Source organism: Oncorhynchus gorbuscha, linkage group LG18 (genome assembly GCF_021184085.1).
Source record: "Oncorhynchus gorbuscha isolate QuinsamMale2020 ecotype Even-year linkage group LG18, OgorEven_v1.0, whole genome shotgun sequence".
NCBI lineage: Eukaryota > Metazoa > Chordata > Actinopteri > Salmoniformes > Salmonidae > Oncorhynchus > Oncorhynchus gorbuscha.
Window position 1 is genome coordinate 48270311 of NC_060190.1, and position 27782 is coordinate 48298092.

The following is a 27782-nucleotide window of genomic DNA, read 5'->3' on the forward strand; positions in this document are numbered from 1 at the left end:
GAGCCACAAAGTCAACATTTGCGATGTTGTAAAAATGTATTAAAACAAAAAAGTGATTTAAAGAGGATAAATTGAAGAAATGGACGTGGTTTATGACTTTGTGGCTGTGGTAATTAGTCAGGTAGGGACAAATCACAATGGGAATGCAAAGCATAATGTGATTGGTCAATGACAAATCTGTAGACGTTATACTGTTTCTTGAACTACATTACCCAGCGAGACTTCAGTAAGTATGCGGATGTGCAATCTGATTGGCTAGATACTGATTTTAAAATACAGTGCGCGAATTTTCGCCTTTGAGTGTTGTGGTTGTCATTTGACTTTTTTTTAACCTTTTAAGATAAATGTTATATGTAATATTTTAGAAACTCGTTAGAACTGGAGTATAAGACGAGGATAAAAGGATAAATTGTTGGTTTAACGTGGTAAGTAGCTAACGTTAGCTAGCTTGCTAACGTTACCGTTAACTGAGCTGCAAAAATAGCCAACGTTATTCAATAGCGAAAATATGCATTAATTTGTTTTGCAGATATGAAAATGAAGTGCTTAAAGGTTGACGAATACATCAAACGGACAGCGTGTCCAAAAGAGACAAGAGTTCTACATGAAGAATTGGAGGTGAGTGTGTTTTAGCTAACGTTAACTGTTAATTTTAGCTAGTTTACTAACCACTGTAGCTAGTTAATCTTTGCAACTGACCTTGCCCTGCAGTGTGACTACTAGCTAGCGCCTGCTTGGTCTCAGTGGACTCTGTCATCATTCGTCATCTCATCAGTTAAATTTAGTTAGTTTGGTAGGTGTAAAATATCCACCTAGCAATGTTCTGACCATGGATAATAAATGCCTCGGCTGTGGCCAAAAGTTTCATTTGCATACTTTGTCCTATATTTCCTACAGATTTACATGAGAAATGGACCTGGGCCACAAGGTCGAACATTGTATGACCGAGTTGTCAGGGCCTGTAATCACCAACTTGGAGTTGGGCCCCCGGACAGTGACCATATTGCTGGACTCATAAAGCTGGTGGAGCTTGCACTCAGAGGGTATGACATCTCAGGGGAGCTCGGTGTGCAAAGCACCCCTTTGTATATGGAGAAAATCACCTTTCACGTACTCAAGAAACTGGCCTCCTTGGGAGTGTACCATCCATGTAGCTACTTGGGAAGCCTACTCTACCAGAGGTTGGCTCCAGCTCCACAGGTAAAGGATGGATGATAGAGTATTAGTACAGTACTTCCTATTATAGTAACTGTAGTCAGCTGTTTTTACATCATCTTTGATTGTGTCTTCTCAATCTCTTTTTGAATGTGTCTTCCTTCCTCTTGTGTGCCCCATAGACAGAAGACTACTGTGTGCTTGTACGCAGCTGCTTTGCTGTTTTGTGGAATGGACTTTCTGCAGCACAAGATGGCGCCTGCCTTAACCCCAGGGACAAATTCTGCTGCCAGTTGCAAGCCCTGAGCTTCCTGCTGCTGCTGGACAGGGAGAGAACTTCACCCCCCTCCTGCTCCAAAACCCCCATATACGTGGAAGATGCCTTGACTGAGTTTGAGAAGGGCTGTGGGACCCTGACTAGGGAGGATGCCTCCTTGATCTTGGAGGAGACCCATCGTCATCTCCTGTCCCCCTGGGCTGGGGGACGGGGCAGGGATGGGCAGCCTTCGGGGCGGCCCTGCCTCTCTACACTCTGTGAGGTGGTGCTGATCACTTCAAAGCTTCTGTCTAAGGCAGGTTTCTGGAGCCTAGCTGCAGGGCTGGTGGTTGGAGCCCTGGGAAAGGTCAGGAACTCAACAGACGGCCTCAACCCAGCTCTGGTGCTTGGCAGGCTGGCAGTAGACATCCACCGTTCCATGAGCTCTGGAGAGGAGAGTGGAGAGGCTTTTACAGAGTGTGCCCGGACCCTCCGATCTCTCCCTAACACCCTTGGGGACCGGGAGGCCCATGTGATCCTGGAGGGGTGCAGTCTGGTGGTATGGGCAGTGGAGGCAGGGCAGAGCAAGGGGCTAAGTGGCGCTGTGCTCCTGGCCTGGTTCTCATTTCTGGAAGAGCATCAGGAACTCATGCAGAAGAGATTACAGAAGGTTAGTGTCATTCACTTATCATTGACCAGAAAAAAACATTAGGGAACATCTCTGCTGTCAGTGATGTTTGACAAATGTTACATTGTGTGTGTGTGTGTGTCACCCCGGACAGGACTTGGGATCACAGTCTGAGGAGAGCCGACTTCAGCAGTCCCTATGCTTCAGCATGTACCAAGGCTTTGTGCTTTCTTATGAGAGCATGCTGGCCTCACAGGTAAGAAGGGTTTCACCCCAAACTAGTTTTATCCTTAAGTTACAGAGAAGTACTGTTTCAGTAGCTGCTAGTCATCGGGTGTACACATTTATCTCAGGTTTAGCCCTGGTCTGTCAGTGTAGCTAGTAAAGATATTTAGATTTGACATGTGCATTATTTGACTGTTGACACAATATATTAAATGTATTGTAGCTGGAAAATACTGAGACCCTGGACAGAGTACTGCTGTACTGCCAGGCAACAGCTGGCCGGATGATGACTGAGCTACGCAAGCTGCCCAGTGACAACATCCTCATCAAAGCAGGTATACTAACTGATAGCTCTGATTTCTCATTTTTACAGGCTTCTTACCAGAGTGCACTGCAGATGTTGTGATAACCGTTACATTTACATTTACATTTAAGTCATTTAGCAGACGCTCTTATCCAGAGCGACATGCTCACCATATCATTGTACGCTCTTGTGAATTTGTGCCTTTTACATTAAATCTACGTTATCGATTATTATAATAATATTCTCCCTCTTGCTTCCCTATCTGACTCTGTGTCACTTCATCTCCACAGTGACCGCGGTCAGTAACCTGGTGTGTGGTCTTTATAACCGTCGGCTATACGACCAAGCCTTCACCCTGGTGGAGATCCTGTGCCAAGAGCTATGCAAGAACTGCCCCCCCTCTCTGTCTGTGGACAGGGTAAGATACCCACCCGCTATCTAATTGGTTCACTGTGTGTAAAGTGTTGGTCCCATGTTTTGTGAGCTGAAATAAAAGATCCCAGAAATGGTCCATGCAAACAAAAAGCTTATTTCTCTCAAATGTTCCTGTTAGTGAGCATTTTTCCTTTGCCAAGATAATCCATCCACCTGACAGGTGTGGCATATCAATAAGCTGATTAAACCTCATTATCATTATGCAGGTACACCTTGTGTTGGGGAGAATAAAATCCCACTCTGAAATGTGCAGTTGTCACATAACACAATGCCACAGATGTCTCAAGTTTGATGGCGTGTGTGACTGGCATGCTGACTGCAGGAATGTCCACCAGAGCAGTTGCCAGAGAATGTAATGTAAATTTCTCTACCATAAGCCACCTACATCGTTTTAGAGGATTTTGCAGTACGTCCAACCAGCCTCACAGACCACGTGTAACCACACCAGCCCAGGACCTCCACTTCTGGCTTTTAAACCTGTGGGATCGTCTGAGACCAGCCACTCAGACAGCTGATGAAACAGGAGTTTTTCTATCTGGAATAAAGCCCTTCTGTGGGGAAAAACTCATTCTGATTGGCTGGGTCTGGCTCCCAAGTGGGTGGGCCTACCCCTGCCCAGTCATGTGAAATCCATAGATTAGGGCCTAATATATTTGATTTCAATTGACAGATTTTCCTTATATGAACTAACTCAGTAAATTAGTTGAAACTGTTGCGTTTTATTTTTGTTCAGTATAGTTTTTTGCGGGCGGTTGGCTTTCATATAAAGTGCTTGGAGAATTGCAAAAAGTGCTATAAAAAGCACTATTTATTACAAATGTAATTTGTTTCTATTATGTAATCTGAATAGTCCTCTATTTCCCCTTTAGTTGAGCCGGGCCTTCATGCTGGCGGTGCAGAGCTCGAGGCGTGGTAGTCATCTGGAGCGGGCGCTGGACTGGGTCATCCTGTGGCTGCAGACCCTGGGGCCAGGGGAGCGGCTCACTCAGCACATGACGGAACCTGTGTCCCTGTGGGTTAGGACCAAGGCTGACGCCGCCCGGGCTGGTCAGGAGGACACACGCCTCAGGTAGGCTACACTCAGACGTGACCGAGCCATGAGCTCTCGTCTTCACATCAGATTTTCCTCATCCTTCACTGGGCTGCTGCTAAATAGCATAACCGCTTTTGTATTTTCTATGCATATATGAGCTTAAGTTGAAGGCTATTTCTGCCATTGCCACACAATTTAAAAACAAATATTATTAGTCTCATTTAAAAACATGAATTTTTCTCTTTCTGACAAGTATATCTCTCTCTCAAACTACCGGTCAAAGGTTTCAGAACCTGCTCATTCAAGGGGTTTTCTTTATTTTTACTATTTTCTACATTGTAGAATAATAGTGACGATGTCAAAACTATGAAATAAGATATGGAATCATGTAGTAACCATAAGTATTGAACAAATCAAAATATATTTTAGATTCTTCAAAGTAGCCACCCTTTGCCTTGACAGCTTTGCACACTCTTAGCATTCTCTCAACCAGCTTCACCTGGAATGCTTTTCCAACAGTCTTTAAAAAACAAAACGTTTTTAAAATAAGTTTTACAACTCCCGTACGGGCTCGGGAAAGACGAAGGTCGAACGTCAAGCGTCCTCCGATACACAACCCAACCACCCCACACAGCGCGCATCCAACCCGGAAGCCAGCCGCACCAATGTGTCCGAAGAAACACTGTGCACCTGGCACCCTTGGTTAGCGTGCACTGCGCCCGGCCCTCCACAGGAGTCGCTGGTGCGCAATGAGACAAGGATATCCCTACCGGCCAAGCCCTCCCTAACCCGGACGACGCTAGGCCAATTGTGTGTCGCCCCACGGACCTCCCGGTTTGCGACAGAGCCTGGGCGCGAACCCAGAGTCTCTGGTGGCCCTTAACCACTGCGCCACCCGGGAGGCCTTGCTTTTCCAACAGTCTTGAAGGAGTTCCCAGATGCTGAGCACTTGTTGGCTGCTTTTCTTTCACTATGCAGTCCAACTCATCCCAAACCTTATCAATTTGTTTGAGGTCAGGTGATTTTTGGAGGCCTGGTCATCTGATGCAACACTCCATCAGCCTCCTTCTTGGTAGCCCTTACACAGCCTGGAGGTGTGTTGGGTCATTGTCCTGTTGAAAAACAAATGATTGTCCCACTGAGTGCAAACCAGATGGGATGGCATAAAGCTGCAGAATGCTGTTGGTAGCCAGGCTGATTAAGTGTGCCTTGAATTCTAAGTAAATCAGACAGTGTAACCAGCAAAGCTCCGTCACACCTCCATGTTTCACTGTGGGAACCACACATGCGGAGATCATCCTTTCACTTACTCTGCATCTCACAAGGACACGTTGGTTGGAACCAAAAATCTGAAATGTACCTGTATTTGTGGAATAATCACCCTGATTAATTAACTTTTTAGTCTTATCACAGTTTACCTATTTGCTTATGGTTTTGCCTACACCTAGTGACCTGCTTTTTAAATTGTATGAACAAAAAAATTTAATATTTTATTTGGAACGGCAAGCCAGACAAAATTAAAAGGGCCTATTTATATAACGAATATGAATTCTGAGGGCAGAAATGATCAAATATTAAAGCATTAGACCTCTCACTAAAGGCATCAGTCATACAAAAGTTAGTGGGGCAAAAAAGTATTTAGTCAGCCACCAATTGTGCAAGTTCTCCCACTTAATTAAAAAGATGTGAGAGGCATGTAATTTTCATCATAGGTACACTTCAACTATGACAGACAAAATTAGAAAAAATCCAGAATTGTAGGATTTTTAATGAATTTATTTGCAAATTATGGTGGAAAAATAAGTATTTGATCAATAACAAAAGTTATCTCAATACTTTGTTATATACCCTTTGTTGGCAATGACAGAGGTCCAACGTTTTCTGTAAGTCTTCATAAGGTTTTCACACTGTTGCTGGTATTTTGGCCCATTCCTCCATGCAGATTTCCTCTAGAGCAGTGATGTTTTGGGGGCTGTTGCTGGGCAACATGGACTTTCAACTCCCTCCACAGATTTTCTATGGGGTTGAGATCTGGAAACTGGCTAGGCCACTCCAGGACCTTGAAATGCTTCTTACGAAGCCACTCCGTTGCCGGGCGGTGTGTTTGGGATCATTGTCATGCTGAAAGACCCAGCCACGTTTCATCTTCAATGCCCTTGCTGATGGTAAGCTTTGTTGCTTTGGTCCCAGCTCTCTGCAGGTCATTCAATAGGTCCCCCTGTGTGGTTCTGGGATTTTTGCTCACCGTTCTTGTGATCATTTTGACCCCACGGGGTGAGATCTTGCATGGAGCCCTAGAACGAGGGAGATGATCAGTGGTCTTGTATGTCTTGTAATGCCCGCTATATTTAGTCAGCCTCCTATTGTGCAAGTTCTCTCACTTAAAAAGAGGAGAGGCCTTTAAATTTCATCATAGGTACACTTCAACTCTGACAGACAAAATGAGGGAAAAAAATCCAGAAAATCACATTGTAGGATCTTTTAATGAATCCAGTGTTGGATGGTATAGAATACAGTATATAGAGATGAGTAATATAATATGTAAACATCTTTTTAGCCTTCCTGTGACATCGTGTGCTGTATGTGTCCTGCCGGGCAGGTATATTGCCCCTGATGATGTGCCGTGCTACCCTCTGGAGAGCCTTGCGTTTGAGGGCAGTGCAGTTGCCGTACCAGGCGGTGATACAGCCCGACAGGATCCTCTCGATTGTGCATCTGTAAAAGTTTGTGTTTTTAGGTGACAAGCCAAATTTCTTCAGCCTCCTGAGGTTGAAGAGGCACTTTTACACCTTCTTCACTACGCTGTCTGTGTGGGTGGATCATTTCAGTTTGTCTGTAACATGTACAATGATGAACTTAACTTTTCACCTTCTCCACTACTGTCCCGTCGATGTGATGCTCCCTCTGCTGTTTCCTGAAGTCCACAATCATCTCCTTTGTTTTGTTGATGTTGAGTGAGAGGTTATTTTCCTGACACCACACACCAAGGCCCCCCCCCCTCCTGTAGGCAGTCTCGTTGTTGTTGGTAATCAAGCCTACCAATGTAGTGTTGTCTGCAAAATTGATGATTGAGTTGGTGTGCATGGCCACGCTGTCATGGATGAACAGGGAGTACAGGAGAGGGCTCAGAACGCACCCTTGTGGGGCCCCAGTGTTAAGGATCAGCAGAGTGGAAATGTTTCCCACCTTCACCACCTGGGGGCGGCCCGTCAGGAAGTCCAGGATACAGTTGCACAGGGCGGGGTCGAGACCCAGGGTCTCAAGCTTAATCATGAGTTTGGAGGGTACTATGGTGTTAAATGCTGAGCTGGAGTCAATGAACAGCATTTTTACAGAGGTATTCCTCTTGTCCAGATAGGATAGAGCAGTGTGCAGTTTGATGGCGATTGCATCGTCAGTGGACCTATTGGGGCGGTAAGCAAAATTAGAATTCTCTTGGAAGATAATTCAGTCTGCATTTGATTGTAAGGAATTTTAGGTCAAGTGAACAAAAGAACTTGAGTTCCTGTATGTTGTTGTGATTACACCATGGGTCGTTAATCAGGCATATACACCCAGACATACACGCTCGTCCTTCTTCTTACCCGAAAGATGTTTGATTCTGTCGGCGCAATGCATGAAGAAACCGGGTGGGTGTACCGACTCTAACAACATTCCAAGTGAGCCATGTTTCCGTGAAACAGAATGTTACTATCTCTGTCTCTCTGGAAGGCAACTCGTGCCCTAATTTCGTCCACCTTGTTATCTAGAGATTGGACATTGTCGAGTAATATGCTCAGAAGCGGTGGATGGTGTGCACGCCTTCTGAGTCTGACCAGTAGGCCGCTCAATCTGCCTCTCCTGTGGCGACCATGTTTTGGGTCAGCCTCTGGGTTAAGATCCCATGTCCAGGGTGGAGGTCCAAACAAAGGATCCACTTCGAGAAAGACGTATTCCTGGTCATAATGTTGGTAAGTTGACATCGCTTTTATATCCAATAGATCTTCCCGGCTGTATGTAATAACACTTGAGATTTTTCTGGGCTAACAATGTAAGAAATAATACATAACAATACATACCACGTTCATCTGTAAAAACAATGGTACACAAGTATAAACACCATGGGACCACGCAGCGTCATACCGCTCAAGGAGACTCTTTCGGTCTCTTAGAGATGCACGTACTTTGGTGCGAAAAGTGCAAATCAATCCCAGAACAACAGCAAAGGACCTTGTGAATATGCTGGAGGAAACAGGTACAAAAGTATCTATATCCACATTTAAAAAGAGTCCAATATCGTCACAACCTGAAAGGCTGCTCCACAAGGAGGAATCCACTACTCCAAAACCTCCATAAAAAAGCCAGACTATGGTTTGCAACTGCACATGGGGACAAAGATCGTACTTTTTGGAGAAATGTAATCTGGTCTGATGAAATAGAACTGTTTATTCATAATGCCCATTGTTATGTTTGGAGGAAAAGGGGGAGGCTTGCAAGCCGAAGAACACCATCCCAACCTTGAAGCACGGGGGTGGCAGCATCATGTTGTGGGGGTGCTTTGCTGCAGGGGGGTCTAGTGCACTTCACAAAATAGATGGCAGCATGAGGCAGGAAAATTATGTGGATCTATTGACGCAACATCTCAAGACATCAGTCAGGAATTTAAAGCTTGGTTGCAAATGTGTCTTCCAAATGGACAATGACTCAAAGCAGGCTTCCAAAGTTGTGGCAAAATGGTTTAAGGATAACAAAGTCCGGTATTGGAGTGCCATCACAAAGCCCTGACCTCAATCCTTTGGAAAATTTGTGGGCAGAACTGAAAAGGCGTGTGCGAGTAAGGAAGCCTACAAACCTGACTCAGTTACACCAGCTATTGTGGGAAGCTTGTGGAAGGTTACCGGAAATGTTTGACCCAAGTTAAACAATGTAAAGGCAATGCTACCAAATATTAATTGAGTGTATGTAAACTTCTGACCCACTAGGAATGTGAGGAAATAAATAAAACCTCTACTATTATTCTGACATTTCACATTCTTAAAATGAAGTAGTCATCCTAAGTGACCTAAGACGGGGATTTGTACTATGATTAAATGTCAGGAATTGTGGAACTGAGTTGACATACACTTTAGCCAAATACATTTAAACTTCTGACTTCATCTCTCTTGCTCGCTCGCTCGCTCTCTCTCATATTACTCAGCAAAAAAAGAAACATACCTTTTTCAGGACCCTGTCTTTCAAAGATAGTTCATTAATATCAAAATAACTTCACAGATCTTCATTGTCAAGGGTTTAAACACTGTTTCCCATGCATGTTCTTTAATTGTTTATGGTTCATTTAACAAGCATCTGTGGAACGGTCATTAAGACACTAACAGCTTACATACGATAGGCAATTAAAGTCACAGTTATGGAAACTTAGGACACTAAAGAGGCCTTTCTACTGACTCTTCAAAACACCAAAAGAAAGATACCCAGGGTCCCTGCTCATCTGTGTGAACTTGCCTTAGGCATGCTGCAGTGAGGCATGAGGACAGCAGTTAATAAAATTGCACTGTCTGTACTGCTTATGTCCTGTCTCCCTGTAGCGCTGACTGTCCTCGCAGTGGCAGGCCACCTGCACAGGATCTGTACAATCTGAACATCACACCTGCGTGACAGTTACGGGATGGCAACAACTGCCCGAGTTACACCAGGAAGGCACAATCCCTCAATCAGTGCTCGGACTGTCCACAATTGGCTGAGGGCTGTAGGCCTGTTGTAAGACAGGTCCTCACCAGACATCACCGGTAACAATGTCGCCTATGGGCACAAACCCACCGTCGCTGGACCAGACATGACTGGCAAAAAGTCCTCTTCACTGATGAGTTGCAGTTTTGTCTCGCCAGGGGTGATGGTCGGATTCATGTTTATCGTCGAAGAAATGAGCGTTACACTGAGGCCTGTACTCTGGAGCGGGGTGAAGGGTCTGTCATGGTCTGGGGCAGTGTGTCACAGCAGCATTGGACTGAGCTTGTTGTCATTACAGGCAATCTCAACGCTGTGCGTTATGGGGAAGACGTCCTCTTCCCTCATGTGCTACCCTTACTGCAGGCTCATCCTGTCATGACTCACCAGTATGGCAATTTGTGGTTAACAGATTATGATATTTCAACTCCGATACCGATTAATCGCTTGGCCGATTTTTATGTATGTGTATATATATGTGTAATAATGACAATTACGATAATACTGAATGAACACGTTTATTTTAACTTAATGTAATGCATCAATAAAATCAATTTAGTCTCAAATAAATAATGAAACATGTTCAATTTGGTTTACATAATGCAAAAACAAAGTGTTGGAGACGGAAGTAAAAGTGCAATATGTGCCATGTGGGGGGGAACTAACCTTTTTAAGTTCCTTTTGCTCAGAACATATGAAAGCTGGTGGTTCCTTTTAGAGGTCGACCGATTAATCGGAATGGGCGCTTTAATTGGGGCCGATTTTCAAGTTTTCATAACAATCGGTAATTTTGGACGCCGATTTTTGCCATTTTTTTTTGCTTTTTTAGGCAAGTCAGTTAAGAACACATTTTCAATGACTGCCTAGGAACAGTGGGTTAACTGCCTTGTTCAGGGGCAGAACGACAGATTTTTACCTTGTCAGCTCAGGGATTCAATCTTGCAATCTTGCGGTTAACTATCCAACACTCTAACCCCCTGCCTTACGTGGAGCCCGCCTGTTACACAAATGCATTAGGAAGCCAAGGTAAGTTGCTAGCTAGCATTAAACTGAATCAATTATAATCGCTAGTTATAACTACACATGTTTGATATTACTAGCATGTCCTGCATTGCATATAATCGATGCAGTGCGCATTCCTGAAAAAGGGCTATCGTTGCTCCAACGTGTACCTAACCATAAACACCCATGCCTTTCTTAAAATCAATACACAGAAGCATATATTTTTAAACCTGCATATTTAGCTAAAAGAAATCCAAGTTAGCAGGCAATATTAACCACTTCTCTTGCGTTCATTGCACGCAGAGTCAGGGTATATGCAACAGTTTGGGCCACCTGGCTCATTGGAATTTTACGTGACTATGACATAACATTGAAGGTTGTGCAATGTAACAGAAATATTTAGACTGATGGATGCCACCTGTTAGATAAAATACGTAACGGTTCCGTATTTCACTGAAAGAATAAATATATTGTTTTCGAGATAGTTTATGAATTTGATCAAATTAATGACCAAAGGCTCGCATTTCTGTGTTTATAATTAAGTCTATGATTTGATAGAGCAGTCTGACTGAGCGGTGGTAGGCGCCAGCAGGCTCATAAGCATTCAAACAGCACTTTTGTGCGTTTTGCCAGCAGCTCTGCTGTTTATGACTTCAAGCCTATCAACTCCCAAGATAAGGCTGGTGTAACGATGTGATGTGAAATGGCTAGCTAGTTAGCGGGGTGCGCGCTAATAGCGTTTCAAACGTCACTCGCTCTGAGACTTGGAGTGGTTGTTCCCCTTGCTCTGCATGGGTAACGCTGCTTCAAGGGTGGCTGTTGTCCATGTGTTCCTGGTTCGAGCCCAGGTAGGGGCGAGGAGAGGGACGGAAGCTATACTGTTACACTGGCAATACTAAAGTGCCTATAAGAACATCCCATTTGAAATACAAATGGTATAGAGAGAAACAGTCCTATAATAACTACAACTTAACTTCTTACCTGGGAATATTGAAGACTCATGTTAAAAGGAACCACCGGCTTTCATATGTTCTGAGTAAGGAACTTAAACGTTAGCGTTCTTACCTGGCACATATTGCACTTTTACTTTCTTCTCCAACACTTTTTTTGTTTTTGCATTATTTAAACCAAATTGAACATGTTTCATTATTTATTTGACGTTAAATTGATTTTATTGCTGTATTACATTAAGTTAAAATAAGTGTTCATTCAGTATTGTTATTGTCATTATTACAAATGTAAATTATTGGCCGATTTTTTTATTTATTTTTTTTATTTTTATTTTTTTTATTTTTTAAAATCGGTATCTGCTTTATTTGTCCTCCAATAATCGGTATCGACGTTGAAAAATCAATCTACCTCTAGTTCCTTTTAACATGAGTCTTCAATATTTCCAGGTAAGAAGTTGTAGGGATTATAGAACTATTTCTCTCTCTACCATTTGTATTCCATATACCTTTGACTATTGGATGTTCTTATAAGCACTATAGTATTGCCAGCCTAATCTCGGAGTTGATAGGCTTGAAGTCATAAACAGAGCAATGCTTCAAGCAAAGCGACGAGCTCCTGGCAAATGCAGGAAAGTGCTGTTTGAAGGAATGATTACGAGCCTCCTGCTGCTGCCTACCACCGCTCGGTCAGACTGCTATATCAAATCTTAGACTTAATTATAATATAATAAACACACAGAAATATGAGCCTTAGGTCATTTAATATGGTCAAATCCAGAAACTATCATTTTGAAAACAAAACGTTCATCCTATGTGAAATACGGAACAGTTCCGTATTTTATCGAATGGGGGGCATCCATAAGGCTAAATATTGCTGTTACATTGCACAGCATTCAATGTTATGTCATAATTATGTAAAATTCTGGCAAATTAATTACGGCCTTTGTTAGGAAGAAATGGTCTTCACACAGTTCGCAACGAGTCAGGCGGCCTAAACTGCTGCATATACACTGACTCTGCTTGCACAGAACGCAGGAGAAGTGACACAATTTCCCTAGTTAAAAGTAATTCATGTTAGCAGGCAATATTAATTAAATATGCAGGTTTAAAAAATATACTTGTGTATTGATTTTAAAGGCATTGATGTTTATGGTTTTTCGCGAATGCGCTTGATAAATCATCACCCGTTTGGCGAAGTAGGCTGTGATTCAATGATGAATTAACAAGCACCACATCGATTATATGCAACACAGGGCAAGCTACATAACTACACATGGTCGACGATATTACTAGTTTAACTAGTGATTATGTTAAGTGTAATGATAACTAGCAACTTGCTCCTTGCTGCACTCGCGTAACAGGTAGTCAGCCTGCCACACAGTCTCCTCAGAGTTCAATGTAATCGGCCATATCGGTGTCCATAAATGCTGCTTACCGACTGTTATGAAAACTTGAAATCGGCCCCAAATAATCGGCCATTCCGATTTAAATCGGTCGACCTCTAATGACAATGCCACCTGCCATATTGCTCCTATGTGTGATTTCCTGCAAGACAGGAATGTCAGTGTTCTGCCATGGCCCGCAAAGAGCTCGGATCTCAATCCCATTGAGCATGTCTGGGACCTGTTAAATCGGAGGGTAAGGGTTAGGGCCATACCCCCCCCCCCCCCAAATCTGGTGCAGTCCATGAGGAGGAGATGTACTGCAGTACTTAATGCAGCTGGTGGCCACACCAGATACTGACTGTTACTTTTGATTTTGACCCCCCCTTTGTTCAGGGACACATTATTCAATTTCTGTTAGTCACATGTCTGTGGAACTTGTCAGTTTGTCTGTTGTTGAATCTTAAGTTCATACAAATATTTACACATGTTAAGTTTGCTGAAAATAAATGCAGTTGACAGTGAGGATGTTTCTTTTTTGGTGTGTGTGCACAACTGTTCAAATGTTCGAGGTCACTTAGAAATGTCTTTGTTTTAGAAAGAAAAGCAAAAATTGTCAATTTTTAAATAACGTAAAATTTTATCAGAAATACGTTGTAAATTACGATTGTTGCTGGGAACGGTTTTTACATTATTATTATTTTTAATGGAAAATCTACAGAGGCCCTTTATCAGCAACCATCACTCTTGTGTTCCAATGGCATGTTGTTACCTAATCCAAGTTTATCATTTTAAAAGGCTAATTGACCATTAGTTAACACTTTTGCAATTGTTAGCACAGCTGATTAAAGACTCAATTAAACTGGCCTTCTTTAGACTAGTTGAGCATCAGCATTTGTGAATTTGATTATGCTGGCCTTCTAGGCAGAGTTGCAAAGAAAAAGTCATCTCATACTGACCAATAAAAAGAAAAGATTAAGATGGACAAAAGACCACAGACACTGGACAGAGGAACTCTGCCTAGAAGGCCAGCATCCCGTAGTTGCCACTTCACTGTTGACTTTGAGACTGGTGTTTTGCAGGTACTATTTAATGAAGCTGCCAGTTGAGGACTTGTGAGGCTTCTGTTTCTCAAATGAGACACTCTAATGTACTTGTCCTCTTGCTCAGTTGAGCAACGGGGCCTCCCACTCCTCTTTCTATTCTGGTTAGAGCTAGTTTGCACTGTTCTGTGAAGGGAGTAGTACAGTGTTGTTCGAGATCTTCAGTTTCTTGGCAATTTCTTACATGGAATAGCCCTAATTTCTCAGAACATGAATAGACTGATGAGTTTTGGAAGAAAGTACTTTGTTTCTGGCGATATTGAGCCTGTAATCAAATCCACAAATGCTGATGCTCCAGATACTCAACTAGTCTAAAGAAGGACAGTTTTATTCCTTTATTCATCAGAAGTTTTTCAGCTGTTGTAACATGATTGCAAAAGGGTTTTCAAGTGATGAACTTGGATTAGCTAACAACGTGCCATTGGATCACAGGAGTGATGGTTGCTGATAATGGGCCTCTGTACGCCTATGTAGATATTCTATAACAAATCTGTAGTTTCCAGCTACAATAGTAATTTACAACATTAACAATGTCTATACTGTATTTCTGATCAGTTTTATGTTATTTTAATGGACTAATTTTTCTAAGTGACCCCAAACTTTGGAACGGGGGTATGCATGCATGCATGCATACAGTGCCTTCGGAAAGTATTCAGACCCCTTGACTTTTTCCACACAAAAAAAGAATCCTCAGCAATCTACACACACTATCCCATAATGACAAAGCGAAAGCATGTTTTTATAATAAACATTTTCTTATTTACGTAAGTATACAGGCCCTTTGCTATGAGACTCAAAATTGAGCTCCATTGCATCCTGTTTTCATTGATCATCGTTGATGTTTCTACAACTTGATTGATTCTACAACTTGATTTACCACCTGTGGTAAATTCAATTGATTGGACATTATTTGGAAAGGCACACATAATCCTGTCTATATAAGTTCCCACTGTTGACAGTGCATGTCAGAGCAATAACCAAGCCATGTGGTCGAAGGAATTGTCCGTAGAGCTCGGAGACAGGATTGTGTCGGCACAGATCTGAGGAAGGTTTCTGAAGCATTGAATGTCCCAAAGAACACACTGGCCTCCATCATTCTTAAATGGAATTAGTTTGGGACCCACCAAGACTCTTCCTAGAGCTGGCTGCCTGGCCAAACTGCGCAATTGGGGGAGAAGGGCCTTGGTCAGGGATTTAAAAATACTTTGAAGATAAATACACAACGCTTAGGACTAAAGGTTAAGAGGGAATTAAAGATCAATGGAAATGGTGTGTTTTTGTAATAGGCAAGTTCTCTATACATTGAGCCTGAAATAGGATACTTGTTATTTGGGCAGTGGTCCAGTTTTATTGCAATGAATTCTAATTGGGCAACCACGGTCTAGGGTTGGGTTATAAAACTTCTTCTGTGGAGAGAATCACTGAGGACAGGGGAGAATGAACATCTTTCTCTCAGCGTAACATCTATGATTTTTGTCCTCATTGAATATATGTATTTTTCTCCCACTGATTTGCTTTGGGGTCTGTGTTATTGAAGAGTAACGTCAACTGCTAACAAGGAGGTGACCAAGAACCCGATGGTCACTCTAACAGAGTTCTAGAGTTCCTCTGTGGAGATGGGAGAACCTTCCAGAATGACAACCATCTCTGCAGCACTCAACCAATCAGGCCTTTATGGTAGAGTGGCCAGATGGAAGCCACTCCTCAGTAAAATGCACATGACGGCCAACTTGGAGTTTGCCAAAAGGCATCTAAAGACTCTCAGACCATGGGAAACAAGATGATCTGGTCTGATGAAACCAAGATTGAAGTCTGTGGCCTGAATGCAAAGCGTCACGCCTGGAGGAAACCTAGCACCATCCCTACGGTGACGCGTGGTGGCAGCATCATGCTGTGGGGATGTTTTTCAGCGGCTTGTACTGGGAGACTCGGGTTCAGAGAGCTCCTGGATGAAAACATGGAGTCCTTCCAAGTCCTTCCAACAGGACAATGACCCTAAGCACATAGCCAATCCAACGCTTAAGTGGCTTTGGGACAAGTCTCTGAATGTCCTTGATTCACCCGGACTTGAACCCGATTGCGCCTCGTTCAACCTGACAGAACTTTAGAGGATCTGCAGAGAAGAATGGGAGAAACTCCCCAAATACTGGTGTGCCAAGCTTGTAGCGTCATACCCAAGAAGCCTCAAGGCTGTGCTCGCTGCCAAAGATGCTTCACCAAAGTACTGAGTAAAAGGGTCTGAATACTTGTAAATGTGAAATTTCAGTTTTTTTATTTAATACGTTTGCCCAAAATTATTACCTGTTTTCGCTTTGACCTTTTGTGGTAATTGTGACAGAAACCAAATGATTTAGTCAATTTTAGAATAAGGCTGTAATGTAATAAAATAGTCAAGGGTTCGAAATACTTTCCGAATGCACTGTATACTGGTATGCGCTTTCAGACTCCAAAACAATTTCTACACAATGTTTTCAGCATAGTGAAGCCTGATGAGGATAATTTACTTGTGAATGTTTGATAAATTCCTCTTTACCACTTAAGAGACCCCATTCGAGTATGACTGTCCCTGTGCTGTTGTGTTGTCAGGACCCTACGTGATGGCTTTGGGCCTGACGTCCCTGACGAGGGGGTGATGCTGTGCCTGTTGGAGGAGGAGCTGCGTGCCTACAAGGAGGTGGCAGGGGACAGCACTCAGGAGCGCTACAACACCCTGTGTGACTTGCTGGACATCTGCCACGAGGACAGCCACCACTCACACCTGCGTGCCGTCTACCTGTGTGAGATGGCCCAAGTGGTGTGCTTTCAGGATTTCAGTGAACAGACAGACTGGTAGGACAAAAGACGCTCTACTGTGGAATGGCAATACTACTACTGTAACTAACTTATTCTGCTTCAGATGGACTGATAGGAAACAAATACTACTCAACTGTGGAATGCCAATGCTATTAATATAACTTATACTGACGTGCTTTAGTAGTTCTTCAGCAGTTTATTTTTGTTGCGTTGCCATGGCAGCTCTGCCGTTGATTTTACCCACGAGGCCCTGAGACTGCTGGAGGAGGAGCCAGAGACGGAGGAGAATGCTGATAGGCTGAAGGACGACAAGGCCCACGCCTCTCTGTGGCTGTATGTCTGCACCCTGGAGAAGAACCTGCAGGAGGTGGGTGGTAATGTGTTTGAAAATATTTAATTTCTCATTATTCATGACATTTAGATTTCACCCCATTACATTTTCATCTTAAATTTGACATTGTAATTGCTAGCCTTTTGTTTCTTGTATATTCTCAGTTGAACAGATTATGTGTGGTTCTAGATGTTTTGATAGCCTGTTTATTGATTTGCTGCCATTTTTATATGAACCACTCTTCCCTTGACCAGGCCATAGATAAGGAGAAGAGGCTGCAGAATGTGCGGCAGCAGGCAGGGGGCGACACCAACCCTGTGGAGACCAATGACCTAGATTACGAGGACAAGCAGAAGCAGCAGGACAGCAACCTGGTGTACGAGGGCCTGCGCTTCAATCTTGCTGCTGAGAGCAGTAAGGATCTTCTTTCACTTCCCAATCAGACTTGTCCAGTAGAGCTCATTTAGATTGACGTTCACTTTATTCTTTACATTGTAAGTATTTGGCTCATACACCATGCAGTTAGAATCCACCACATGTGCCTATGCTGGATTCTACTTCCCATAGTTGTCAGTGTATGAGTCTATGGCAGGTTGCTGATTCTCACTCAGTAACGAGTGAATTACTGAGTGTGTGTGTTTCTCTACTCAGAGTTGAGCCAACCTCTTGACAAGGCTCTTGGGGAGTGGGCCTCTCTACTGCAGAGGAACGAGCTGCCCTCTGTAAAGAACCCTAAACAGACCTGCACCTCCATCGCCCTCACCGCTGCCCTCTACAAACTCATGGGCAAGGTAACACTAACACCTGAAGCTTCTACACACTGTAGTCCTTGACAGGGCTAGTATTTACTTCCTAGTATCTACGTCCTGTTCCAGCCCGTATGACTGGCCCTTCATATATCCATCTTCCAGTGTTTTCCATTAACGCCAACTGTTGGCTAATCAGCCTGTTCCCACAGTTGTGTGAAGTTGGCTGGATGTCCTTTTGATGGTAGACCATTCTTGATACACATTGAAAACTTTTGAGTGTGAAAAACCCAGCGGTGTTGCAATTCTTGACACACTCAAACCGGTGCGCTTAACACCTACTGCCATACTGTTTTAAAGGAACTTAAATCTTTTGTCTTGCCCATTCACCCTCTGAATGGCACACATACACAATCCATGTCTCAAGGCTTAAAAATCCTTCTTTAACATGTCTCCTTCCCTTCATCTACACTGATTTTGAAGTAGATTTAATGAGTGACATTAATAAGGGATCATAGCTTCATAGTCACGGAAAGAGTAGGTGTTCCTAATGTTTTGTGCACTGTAATACTTCAGTCTATCATTTGAAATGTTTTCAGTTTAACATTGAATTTACTTTTCAAGAGAATGTAGGCTATTTGTCATTTTTTTCTGTTTTAATAATACGTCATTTGAAGAAAAATGTGGCAGTACATATCTTGAAGTAAATTGTAAATAAGACTTTAATCTCACGAGAAAGGTTTGTCATCTCACTATGAAAATGATCCTGATCATATAGGCCTAGACCCAGAAGCCACCAAAATAGAGCTCCTTCGGCCAAATAGGTTTACCTCTGGGAGCGCCCGGCTGGCTACTTTTTCTATTTGACTGGCTACTCTATGTCATTTTGGAAAACACTTATCTTCCTCTCCTAGCCTCTGCAGGCCCTGGAGGCCTACCAGTTGGCTTCTGGCCTTTCCCGTCGCCTTGGTGATGCTCAAGGCCATGCCTCCTCCCTGTGCCACTCTGCCAGGCTGCTGCTGGAGCTGGGTGCCCCTGAAATGGCCCAGGTAACCCACCTGCTGATTAAATGTTTACGTTTGAAATTGTAAGCAGTCAGGAACGTCATGTACTGAATGTTACCCTTAGATGCTGTGCTCCTTTGTAAAGTGTATGTTTATTGTTTTTAACGTTTCAATACTGTGTGTTTTAGGCCCAGCTGGAGGAAGCAGAGAATTGTCTGACCCCCGATCCCAACACTGGGGGCCCCTCCCTTCTCTTTGTGCTGGCCAAACTGCTGAGGGCTCAGCTCTGCTACAGCAAAGGACAGGTAACACACAGAGTATTAGCCACAACACAGAGGGAGCTCACAAAGTGACAGCACAAGTGTTGCTACCATCTGAGTCTACCCTAAGCCTTTTTTTGTCAATAGTCATCTGTTAACTCTATCCCCTTCTCTCTATATCTCCACAGGTGGCACAGGGTGTGCCTTACCTATGTGAGGTTCTGAAAGAGGTGGGAGAGCAAAGGCACTCTAAGAGCTGGTACCTGCTGCGTGCACGGGCACTACAGACCAGTAGTGCATACCTGAGTCTGGACACAGCCGCACTGCCACCGGCACTGCGCCAACGCATCACCCAACATGGTCTGCACCCTTTACTAATCTAGAGTCTAGACCCTTCAAACTCTGGACCTCAAAGCCAGTTCCACTGCATTTGTTCATTGTTCCCCTATAATCAGGGCTGATTTAGACCTGGGACACCAGATGTGTGTGCAGTTAATTATTACGTAGAACAAAAAAACAGCAGACTCTGGACCTCGTAGCGTCGACTGATAGATGGCATGTCACGTTTCATTTGTAAATGTCACTGTTCTTTGGACACTACAGGCACTACATTTAGCCGTTTGTCATGTTAGTGTGTGACCCCGTACACTGACTCAGTACCGGAAACCTTGTATATAGCCTCGTTATATTATGTCATTTTATTGTTACTTTATATTTTCTTCACTCTATTTCTCAAACTGCATTTTTGGTTAAGGGCTTGTAAGTAAACATTTCACGGTAAGGTTTACCTACATCTGTTGTATTTTGCACCTGTGACAAATAAAATTGGATTGGATTTGACTGTGTGTTGCAGGGCTGAAGACCCCAGACACTGCCCTGTATGAGAGCCTGAAGCTTCTGTGTAGTCTGCTGGTGACTCTGGTGGGAAATGGCCTGTATGGAGCCTGCAGCAGCACTGACACACGCTTCATAGACCAAGGTACTGTACGGCTGGCAGCTTCCACTTGTTCTGAAGGATTAAACAGTTTTCTCAGTGGGCCTCGAGCTTTTAATTGTTGCCTAAAATTAATGTTTTTAATGGTGAACAAGCATTGAGCTTTTTCAAAGATTATCCCATTTTGGGGGGTTGCACCTTGACTTGCGTTGATTGTGTTCCCTCCACTTCTTGCCATCAGTGGCCTTATAGCTGTTTGGTGTCAAATCAACATGACCCAGGTAAAGCTGTAAGACTGGTCTACTTGTGTCTTTGTACTTTTCCCACACACCCACCATAACCTACCAATTCAGCCCCCATCTGAGGTAGATGCCATTCTATCATCTTTGACCTTTGACCCTCCCTTCCTAGGTGATAATCTGGTGTTGAAGTGGCAGCTGCTGTCTGAGCTGCTGGGCTGTTCTGTGAGAATGGTGTTGGTGAGGAGCAGCAGTGGAGCCGTCCATGAGGCCAAGCTCCAGTGTCTAGAGGCCCTCAAACTGGCCACCAAGCTGCAAACTCTCAGCCAGTAAGTGTCTGTCTCTGCTTCCTCCACTACAGGAGGAGTTCTCAAAAGTTCTAAGAAATAATTGAGGCCTATCCATGTCATTTTTATTTGATTTTTTTATTATCACTATGTCTAATAAATACATGTTTGTTTATTTAGTGACAATAACTCTAAAATGTTTTTTTTTAAATAATTTATTTCCCTCAACCTCCAATATTGATTGTGTAGGCGTTAGGAAACAAATCTGAAGATATTTCCATACTCAACCCTAATTGGTTTATAGGATGGTGTTTGAGCCCACCACCTTACCCAGACAAACAGTCATTGGTCTATTATCAGATCATGATGTGGGATCTGATATGTTCCATCCCACCTGAACAGGGTAAAATTTCAGGAATTTTTTCAAACCGCTCATACACAAAAAGGCATTGTCGTCTTTTTCATAATTTCAGTGTTATTTTGACCTCTTGTATGTGCATAATATAGAATACATTTTGGGTGTTTCAGAAACTCATATTGTGTGTGTTTGTAGGTGTGCTGAGCTGCTGGTGATAAAGGCTGAGCTGGAGCTGATGAAGGGGGAGAGGGAGGAGTGTGGCTTTGACTTGGACAAAGTCAGGAACCTGCTGGAACTCTGCACCGGTACAACTTTACATACATATTCAAATGACTGTGAATTATACATAATGTTGGTGGAAGCATTTGAGTCTTGCTGCCATTCTTTGTAACAATACCACTGTCAACCCTCCTCTGGACTCCTCTAGACTTTACTAATGGGGCGCAGAAGGCGGAGGTGAGGATCCAACCGAGGAAAGGCCGTCCGGCTCCGAAGCCAGAGTCTCCCCTTCCCATTGGTGAGGAGGACTGTAAGGCCTTCCTGAGCACCCGCTGGTTCCCCAAGGAACCCATCGAGCGGGACCTGGCCAGCTCCCCTCCCCTCAAAGCCAGGGCCCAGCGCTTGCTCTCTTCCCTGGGCCATGTGGCCGACTGCAAATGCCCCTGCTGCTCTGAGCCCAGCCTGGGAAGGGTGACTGCTCGTTGGGCCACCACACAGGCCGACCTGGCCCTCCAGCTAAGCCCCACTGAGGTCCGAGCCAGTCGTAACCTCCACCTGGCCGCTCTGGCCCGCTGCAAGAGCATCACTGTCAAGTTGGCCACCAAACTGACCAAGCTCTTCCCCCTCAAGACCCTCCCACCCAAACCCTGTTTGCTCCAGGATCTAGTGGCACGGGTGTACCTGCGCATTGCCATGTCGGGTCTGGAGCTAAGGATGGGGAAGGCTGCAGATACCTGGAAAGTCCTAGAGGCTGGTTTGGCGTTTGTGGCCTCCAAGCCTTCTCCGGAGCTGGGGCCCTTGAGGGCCAGGCTTCTGGGGGCCAAAGCCCAGGTCTCCTGTCTGGCCCTGGCCACCCAGAGAGACTGCCCCCCTGAGGAGCTTTTTTCTGCAGCCTGGGCCTGGAACCCTCCACCCAAAGGAGCTGTGGAGGTGGACCACAAGCCTAAAACACTACCCCCACCTCCAACCCCACTTAAGAAGTCCAAAGACCCAGTGGTCACAGCTGCTAAAGCTAAAGACACCAAGAAGACCAAAGACCACATCCCCAAGATCAAAGTGAGTTTCTCCTCCAAAGGCCAAATGTCTCTGGTCCCCAAAACACCTGTGGTGGTCAAACAATCCAGGGCCAAGTCGTCTGTGGGGGAGCTCAAATCATTTGATTTCAACACAGAGGTGCCCACAGTGGCATGCACCCCCGTCCAGAGGGTCAAGGCTCCCTCCTCTGCTAGGCGAGGAGCAGCCAAGGTCGCCGCTAATCTGCCCTTCCAGGTCTATGAGGAGCTGTCACCATCTCAGGATAAACCACAGCCTGTACCTGCAGCCCCCAAACGCACCAAGAAATCTCGCTTTAAGGTACAAATAGGGGACAGGCTGCAAGACCAGATTATTCGTATCTATAGTTATAATGAATGGATTGTATGCACGGATGAAAATTGGTATGGCGATGTACTTATTAGTGTGGGTGTTGGCCATAGGGTGCAGCCAGGTACTAATTTTTGTCTCCTGGTATAGGTGGAGTTCAGTGATGAGAGTGACACTGAATCCAACCCCAAGGTGGAGCTCAAAGAGAAACCTGTGGTCTCCAAAAAGCGCATCACCTCCACCAGGACACTCCGTGCCCCAAAAGAAGTCTCAGCCCCTGACCCCCCTACAGCGAAGGCCCCTCCTAAGAGGGGCAGGAAGGACGCTGCCGCCCTCCTCTCCTGCACCTCCTCTGAGGACGAGCTGGTCGCCTCTGTGTCATCCTCCTCCCAGTCTGCCCCGGCCAGGAGAGGCAGACCCAGAAGACAACAGCCTGGGACAGGCGAACACAGTGAGGCGCCAGAGAGGATGAGGACCATTGAAGAGGAGATGGATGGACTTAATATGGACTCCAGTATCGAGGAGCTGAGGGCGTCAGACACCGAGACTGAGGAGACTGGTGCAGCCAGTAAGAGTATTTCATGTTGCTCGTAAACTCCATAGACTAGAACTGCCTGCCTTCGCATGCAGTGGGTATCCAAGTCAAGCTCTAAGGAATAGGGACTTGTATTCTACTGTAATTCAATAACTTTTTAACCAATGGTATTTTGCTTATTCTCTGTCTACAGGCATGGTGTTGGACGGCCCAGACACAGACTTTGAGGTCCTGAGGAGAGACTTGTGTGGTGATAGAGAGCGAGACTGTCTGTCTGAGCTGAGGCGTGAGGGTCACCCAGGGGGGGCCCTGCAAGCCCAGGCCCAACTCCCTCACTCTAACACTGGGCCTGGTGAGGCTGCTGGCTGCACCTTGTACAGTGACAATGAACATGGTTTTAGGGTGAATAGAAGTGCTCAGTTTGAACCTAACCCTCTTTCCCTTGTTCTACTCTCTCTGTTCTCTCCATAGACGGTCTCTCTGTGGAGGCAGTGCAGTCTTTGCTTCGTTCCGCCTGGTTGGCCCTGCAGCATTTCCCCCCGCCCACCCTCTACCCCCGCCTCTGTGGCCTGCTGGCCCTGTCGCTGGGGCAAAAGGATTCTGTCACTACGGCGATGCTCCACGTCCAATCCCTGGGTGTGACCTCCCGCCATCACATGACACGGCACCTGGCCAATCGCCTCAAGTAAGTCATCATACTTTCTCTGGATCAGGCTGAAAACAACCCCTAGGTTACCCCTACTATATTCACAGATCTGAAGGAACTGGATACATGTGGATCTAAACCTATAGGAGGCTAGGTGGAGAAATTAACATGTTGCTTACATCATTCTGTCCCCCCCCCTTTCAATCCTATGTCCTTAAAGATGAAATGATTCCTTTGCTGTGTCCCTCCTGTAGAAAGCTGAAGAAGAGTTCATCTGAGCTGGCAGACAGACTGGGTTCTCTGAGTCTAGAGGAGCCCTTGAGCCAGACTGGGAACCCTATAGAACAGAGGCTGTCTCAGCTAGAGAAAATCTTCTCCTTCCCCACAGCTGAGCCCTCTGTCTTCCCACAGCAACACTGCCAACAGTTCATCACACAACTACAAGACCTCCCCACCGGTACCACAGGCAGATTTCAATGTTTTATTGTGGCAAGAAAAATATTTCAGTTAAATAACATTGGTTATCAGGGTTAACTATTTTGTGATGGAAATTCAATTGTATTTTGAAAAGTGGCAATATACTCCCTATTAGGATTTTTTCGTGCTGGAAGATTAAATGTAATTGACCATAACCCTGAAGTCCACAGCCTGTGCATTGGATGGACTGCAATGGATGTATGGTGTTTTTCTAGTGGCAACAGTGATGTGGTGATACTTTGTCCCCTCTTTAGGGGTGACTGTGTGTGTGCTGTCTGTGCTGGGGGTGCACCCAGGGGAAATGGGGGACACCGTCCTGCTGTCCCGGCTGGAGAGGGACTCCGATCCCGTCACCGTCCGCATCCCCACGGCCCAGCGAGAGGTTGGGTACCCATCCACCCCCCAAGCACACATATATTTATATTATCCTTGTATTCTCTCGCACTCTATTTCTCTCTCCTCTTGCTCTCTAAACCTTTTCTAATTTTCTCAACCTGGGTTCCTACACAGTATATTTAAACGCATGCATTGTGAGTGACTTCTGTCTTCCCTGTGTATCATCAGCACCCTATGAGCTGGCTGGTGCAGGAGATGGACAGTGTTCAGAAGGAGCAGAAGGCTGTGAGCTGTGTGTCGGAGAAGGTCAAGTGGTGGGAGGGCAGGAGGGCCCTGGACACACGCATGGAGGTAAGACTGGTGGGAAGGAAAGTACATCTGGGTTTGGGTGAAAAGAGATCATGTAAAATGAGAGGTTATGTTGCTGCAAGAAGCATATTCATTCCAAAACATATGTTGAAGGAATGCTTATACTGTAGGTAAGATTGAAGGTGGTTATGATAAATAAAGTAAATGCAAAATGGTGTAGTATTGATTACAACATCTCTTTATGGTAATGAGAGAATTTTGGTATGTCCCTAAACATCCCTTTCTCTCCCTCACTTTCTCTCGCTTTCCTCAGAGGCTGCTGGAGGAGATGGAGGGGTTGCTGGGCTGCTGGCGGGGGCTCCTCCTACCCCTGACCTCTGACCCTGAGCTGTCTGTCCAGGCCCAGCACCTCCAGAAGACCCTCACTGCCTGGGGGGCACAGACCTCAGAGGAGATGTTGAAGGTGCTGCTTCCACATGCCTTCCCATGTATATCATAGATATCACATTTGTCTATAAAGCCCTTTTTACAACAGCAGTTGTCAGTGCTTTCACCATAACCAGACCATGACTCCAAAGAGCATGCAGAGGCACATTGGCCAGGAAGTACTAAAATAACTTATTTTAACCCTGTGTGTTCCAGGCTGTGCTGTCTGCCTCTCCTCTGCTTTCCCAGTCCCAGCTGCAGTGTTTTGCCCAGGGAGTGTGTGTAGAGCGGGGGAAGCAGTGTGTGGACCTTCTGCAGACCGCTGCGGCTGTACTGGCAGAGAGGCCCGAGCCAGAAGGCCACGTGGTGCTCATCTTGGACAAGGTTGGTTTCTCTCGCACTAGTCTTGCACACAAACACTTTCTCCCCACTCTATCCAACACTCAAATCGACTCGTGTGCCAAGCAAGATCAACGTACAAAGCAAAACAATGCACACACTTTGTGTAGAGGAGGATTGGGGAGAGTCTTGCATAACGTGAACACATTGCCTGTGAGTGTGACTATTGTGGTAAAGACAGGTGTAATGTCGGTCTTGTCCTCTCCTGCAGTACCTCCAGAAGTTGCCATGGGAGAGCATCTCCTGCCTCAGGCCTTGCTCTGTCACCCGCATGCCCTCTCTACACTCACTGCTGGGCCATTGTGCTCTAAAAGAGGTCAGACCACACACCCATTTGGCCCAAATTTATTCCACAAAGGTTAGTTGTTAAAGTTGAATACTGATGTCTGCATGTCTCTCCTGGCCCTCAGTCGGACCTGGGTGGTGTCCTGAATGGAGGTGTGGACCCTAAGCAGGTGTTCTACGTGCTCAACCCTGACGCCAACCTGGGAGACACAGAGGAGCGTTTCAAACAGTCGTTCACCAGGTGAGTGCAGCACCAACGACACTGTTTGAGGGCTTTAATTGTCTTCCTCGTCTGTGTCCTTTAGAATTTGATGAATCTCTGACTCTCGCTCTGTCTGTCCTAAGTGAACAACATTGGCAGGGTGTGTGCGGTGTGGCTCCTGACCCAGATCAACTGCAAGATGCAGTAACTGCCAAAGACCTCTACATGTGAGTCTAGAAGGAAGTGAAGTGTCCTGTTACGGAGAAGATATATTAGTTATCGTTCACCTGTATGACAGCAAAGCATACCCTACCAACATGCCTTTAGGCTTAGTTGTCAATTAATTGCCTTATTACACAAACAAATGTAGTTTAACATGAAGTTTGACCGTCTTTAGTGTGTGTTGTCCACTTGTCTTGCATTATGCTAGCTGTGAGATGCTTTGAATTGGTGTCACAAATCACCAGATCTTACTTCACTTGTTTCTGATTACTTGGGTGCTGAAGAGTCTGGCTCACATGCATCTCACTGTCTCTGTAGTTACGTGGGTCATGGGGCGGGAGCGCGGTTCCTGGATGGGCAGAGGATCCTGAAGAAGGAGATGAGAGCTGCCTCCCTGCTCTTTGGTTGCAGCAGCGCTGCTCTGGCTGTACGAGGGGAGTTGGAGGGGACAGGAATCATCCTCAACTACCTCATGGCTGGCTGGTAAGACTGGTGCACACACCTGTAAAGATTGAGACACCATGCTTTCTTCATCTATTTTTGTTGTTGAAATAAATGCAAATGTTAGATGCTGTAAGGGCATTTCATGTGTTCTGTTTTACTGCCATACACTGACTAAAAGTCCTAGATTAACTTGCCTGTCTTTTATTTTTGCCTGTTTGATTTTGACATGTATATCATGCCTATCTGTCTCTTCTCTGGCCTGAAGCCCATTGATTCTGGGGAATCTGTGGGATGTGACGGATCGGGACATTGACCGCTTCACCAAGGCTCTGCTGGAGTCCTGGCTGTCTGCAGGTCCTGGGGCTCCACTCCTGGACCACATGGCCCTGTCCCGCCAGGCCACACACCTCAAACACCTCATAGGGGCAGCACCCGTGGTCTACGGCCTCCCCATCCATCTGTGCTAGGATGAGAGGACATCTTGCCAAACACACACAAAGCCATTGATCCCCAACACATGAATTGGATATGATTTTAAATTTGGCTGTATTATCTGCTTCACAGGGCTGCTGCCTTAAATGTCAACTAATGTTAGTGATCCTTTATTTTTTTTATTTTGGATATGGTGAATCGTTTTAGATATATATTAATTAATGCATTGTGTACATGAATGTATTAAGTCATGCTTGTCAATAAAATGAAGTATTTGCCAAACAATCCCTGTGCTTTGGTGTTGAAAGGAATTGCATGTATGCTCCAGCTCAGTAGGGGGCAGTATGTCACATCTTCACA

General features: G+C 45.0%; 1 protein-coding gene across 1 annotated transcript; it reads left to right on the forward strand.

Annotated features, from left to right (window-relative positions):
* Positions 1 to 252: 252 nt before the first annotated feature.
* Positions 253 to 27707, forward strand: espl1 (extra spindle pole bodies like 1, separase). The gene is made up of 32 exons (XM_046311784.1): positions 253 to 425; positions 530 to 618; positions 898 to 1200; positions 1338 to 2081; positions 2194 to 2295; positions 2488 to 2599; positions 2859 to 2986; positions 3873 to 4072; positions 16763 to 17005; positions 17192 to 17336; positions 17555 to 17714; positions 17952 to 18091; positions 18961 to 19095; positions 19239 to 19355; positions 19499 to 19670; positions 20164 to 20289; positions 20656 to 20812; positions 21324 to 21433; positions 21556 to 22700; positions 22860 to 23277; positions 23438 to 23596; positions 23716 to 23929; positions 24145 to 24347; positions 24622 to 24749; positions 24932 to 25054; positions 25326 to 25475; positions 25655 to 25822; positions 26049 to 26153; positions 26248 to 26363; positions 26468 to 26551; positions 26865 to 27029; positions 27256 to 27707. The coding sequence occupies exons 2-32, from the start codon at positions 532 to 534 to the stop codon at positions 27455 to 27457; spliced, it is 6561 nt and encodes a 2186-aa protein (XP_046167740.1). The 5' UTR covers positions 253 to 425; positions 530 to 531; the 3' UTR covers positions 27458 to 27707.
* Positions 27708 to 27782: the final 75 nt, after the last annotated feature.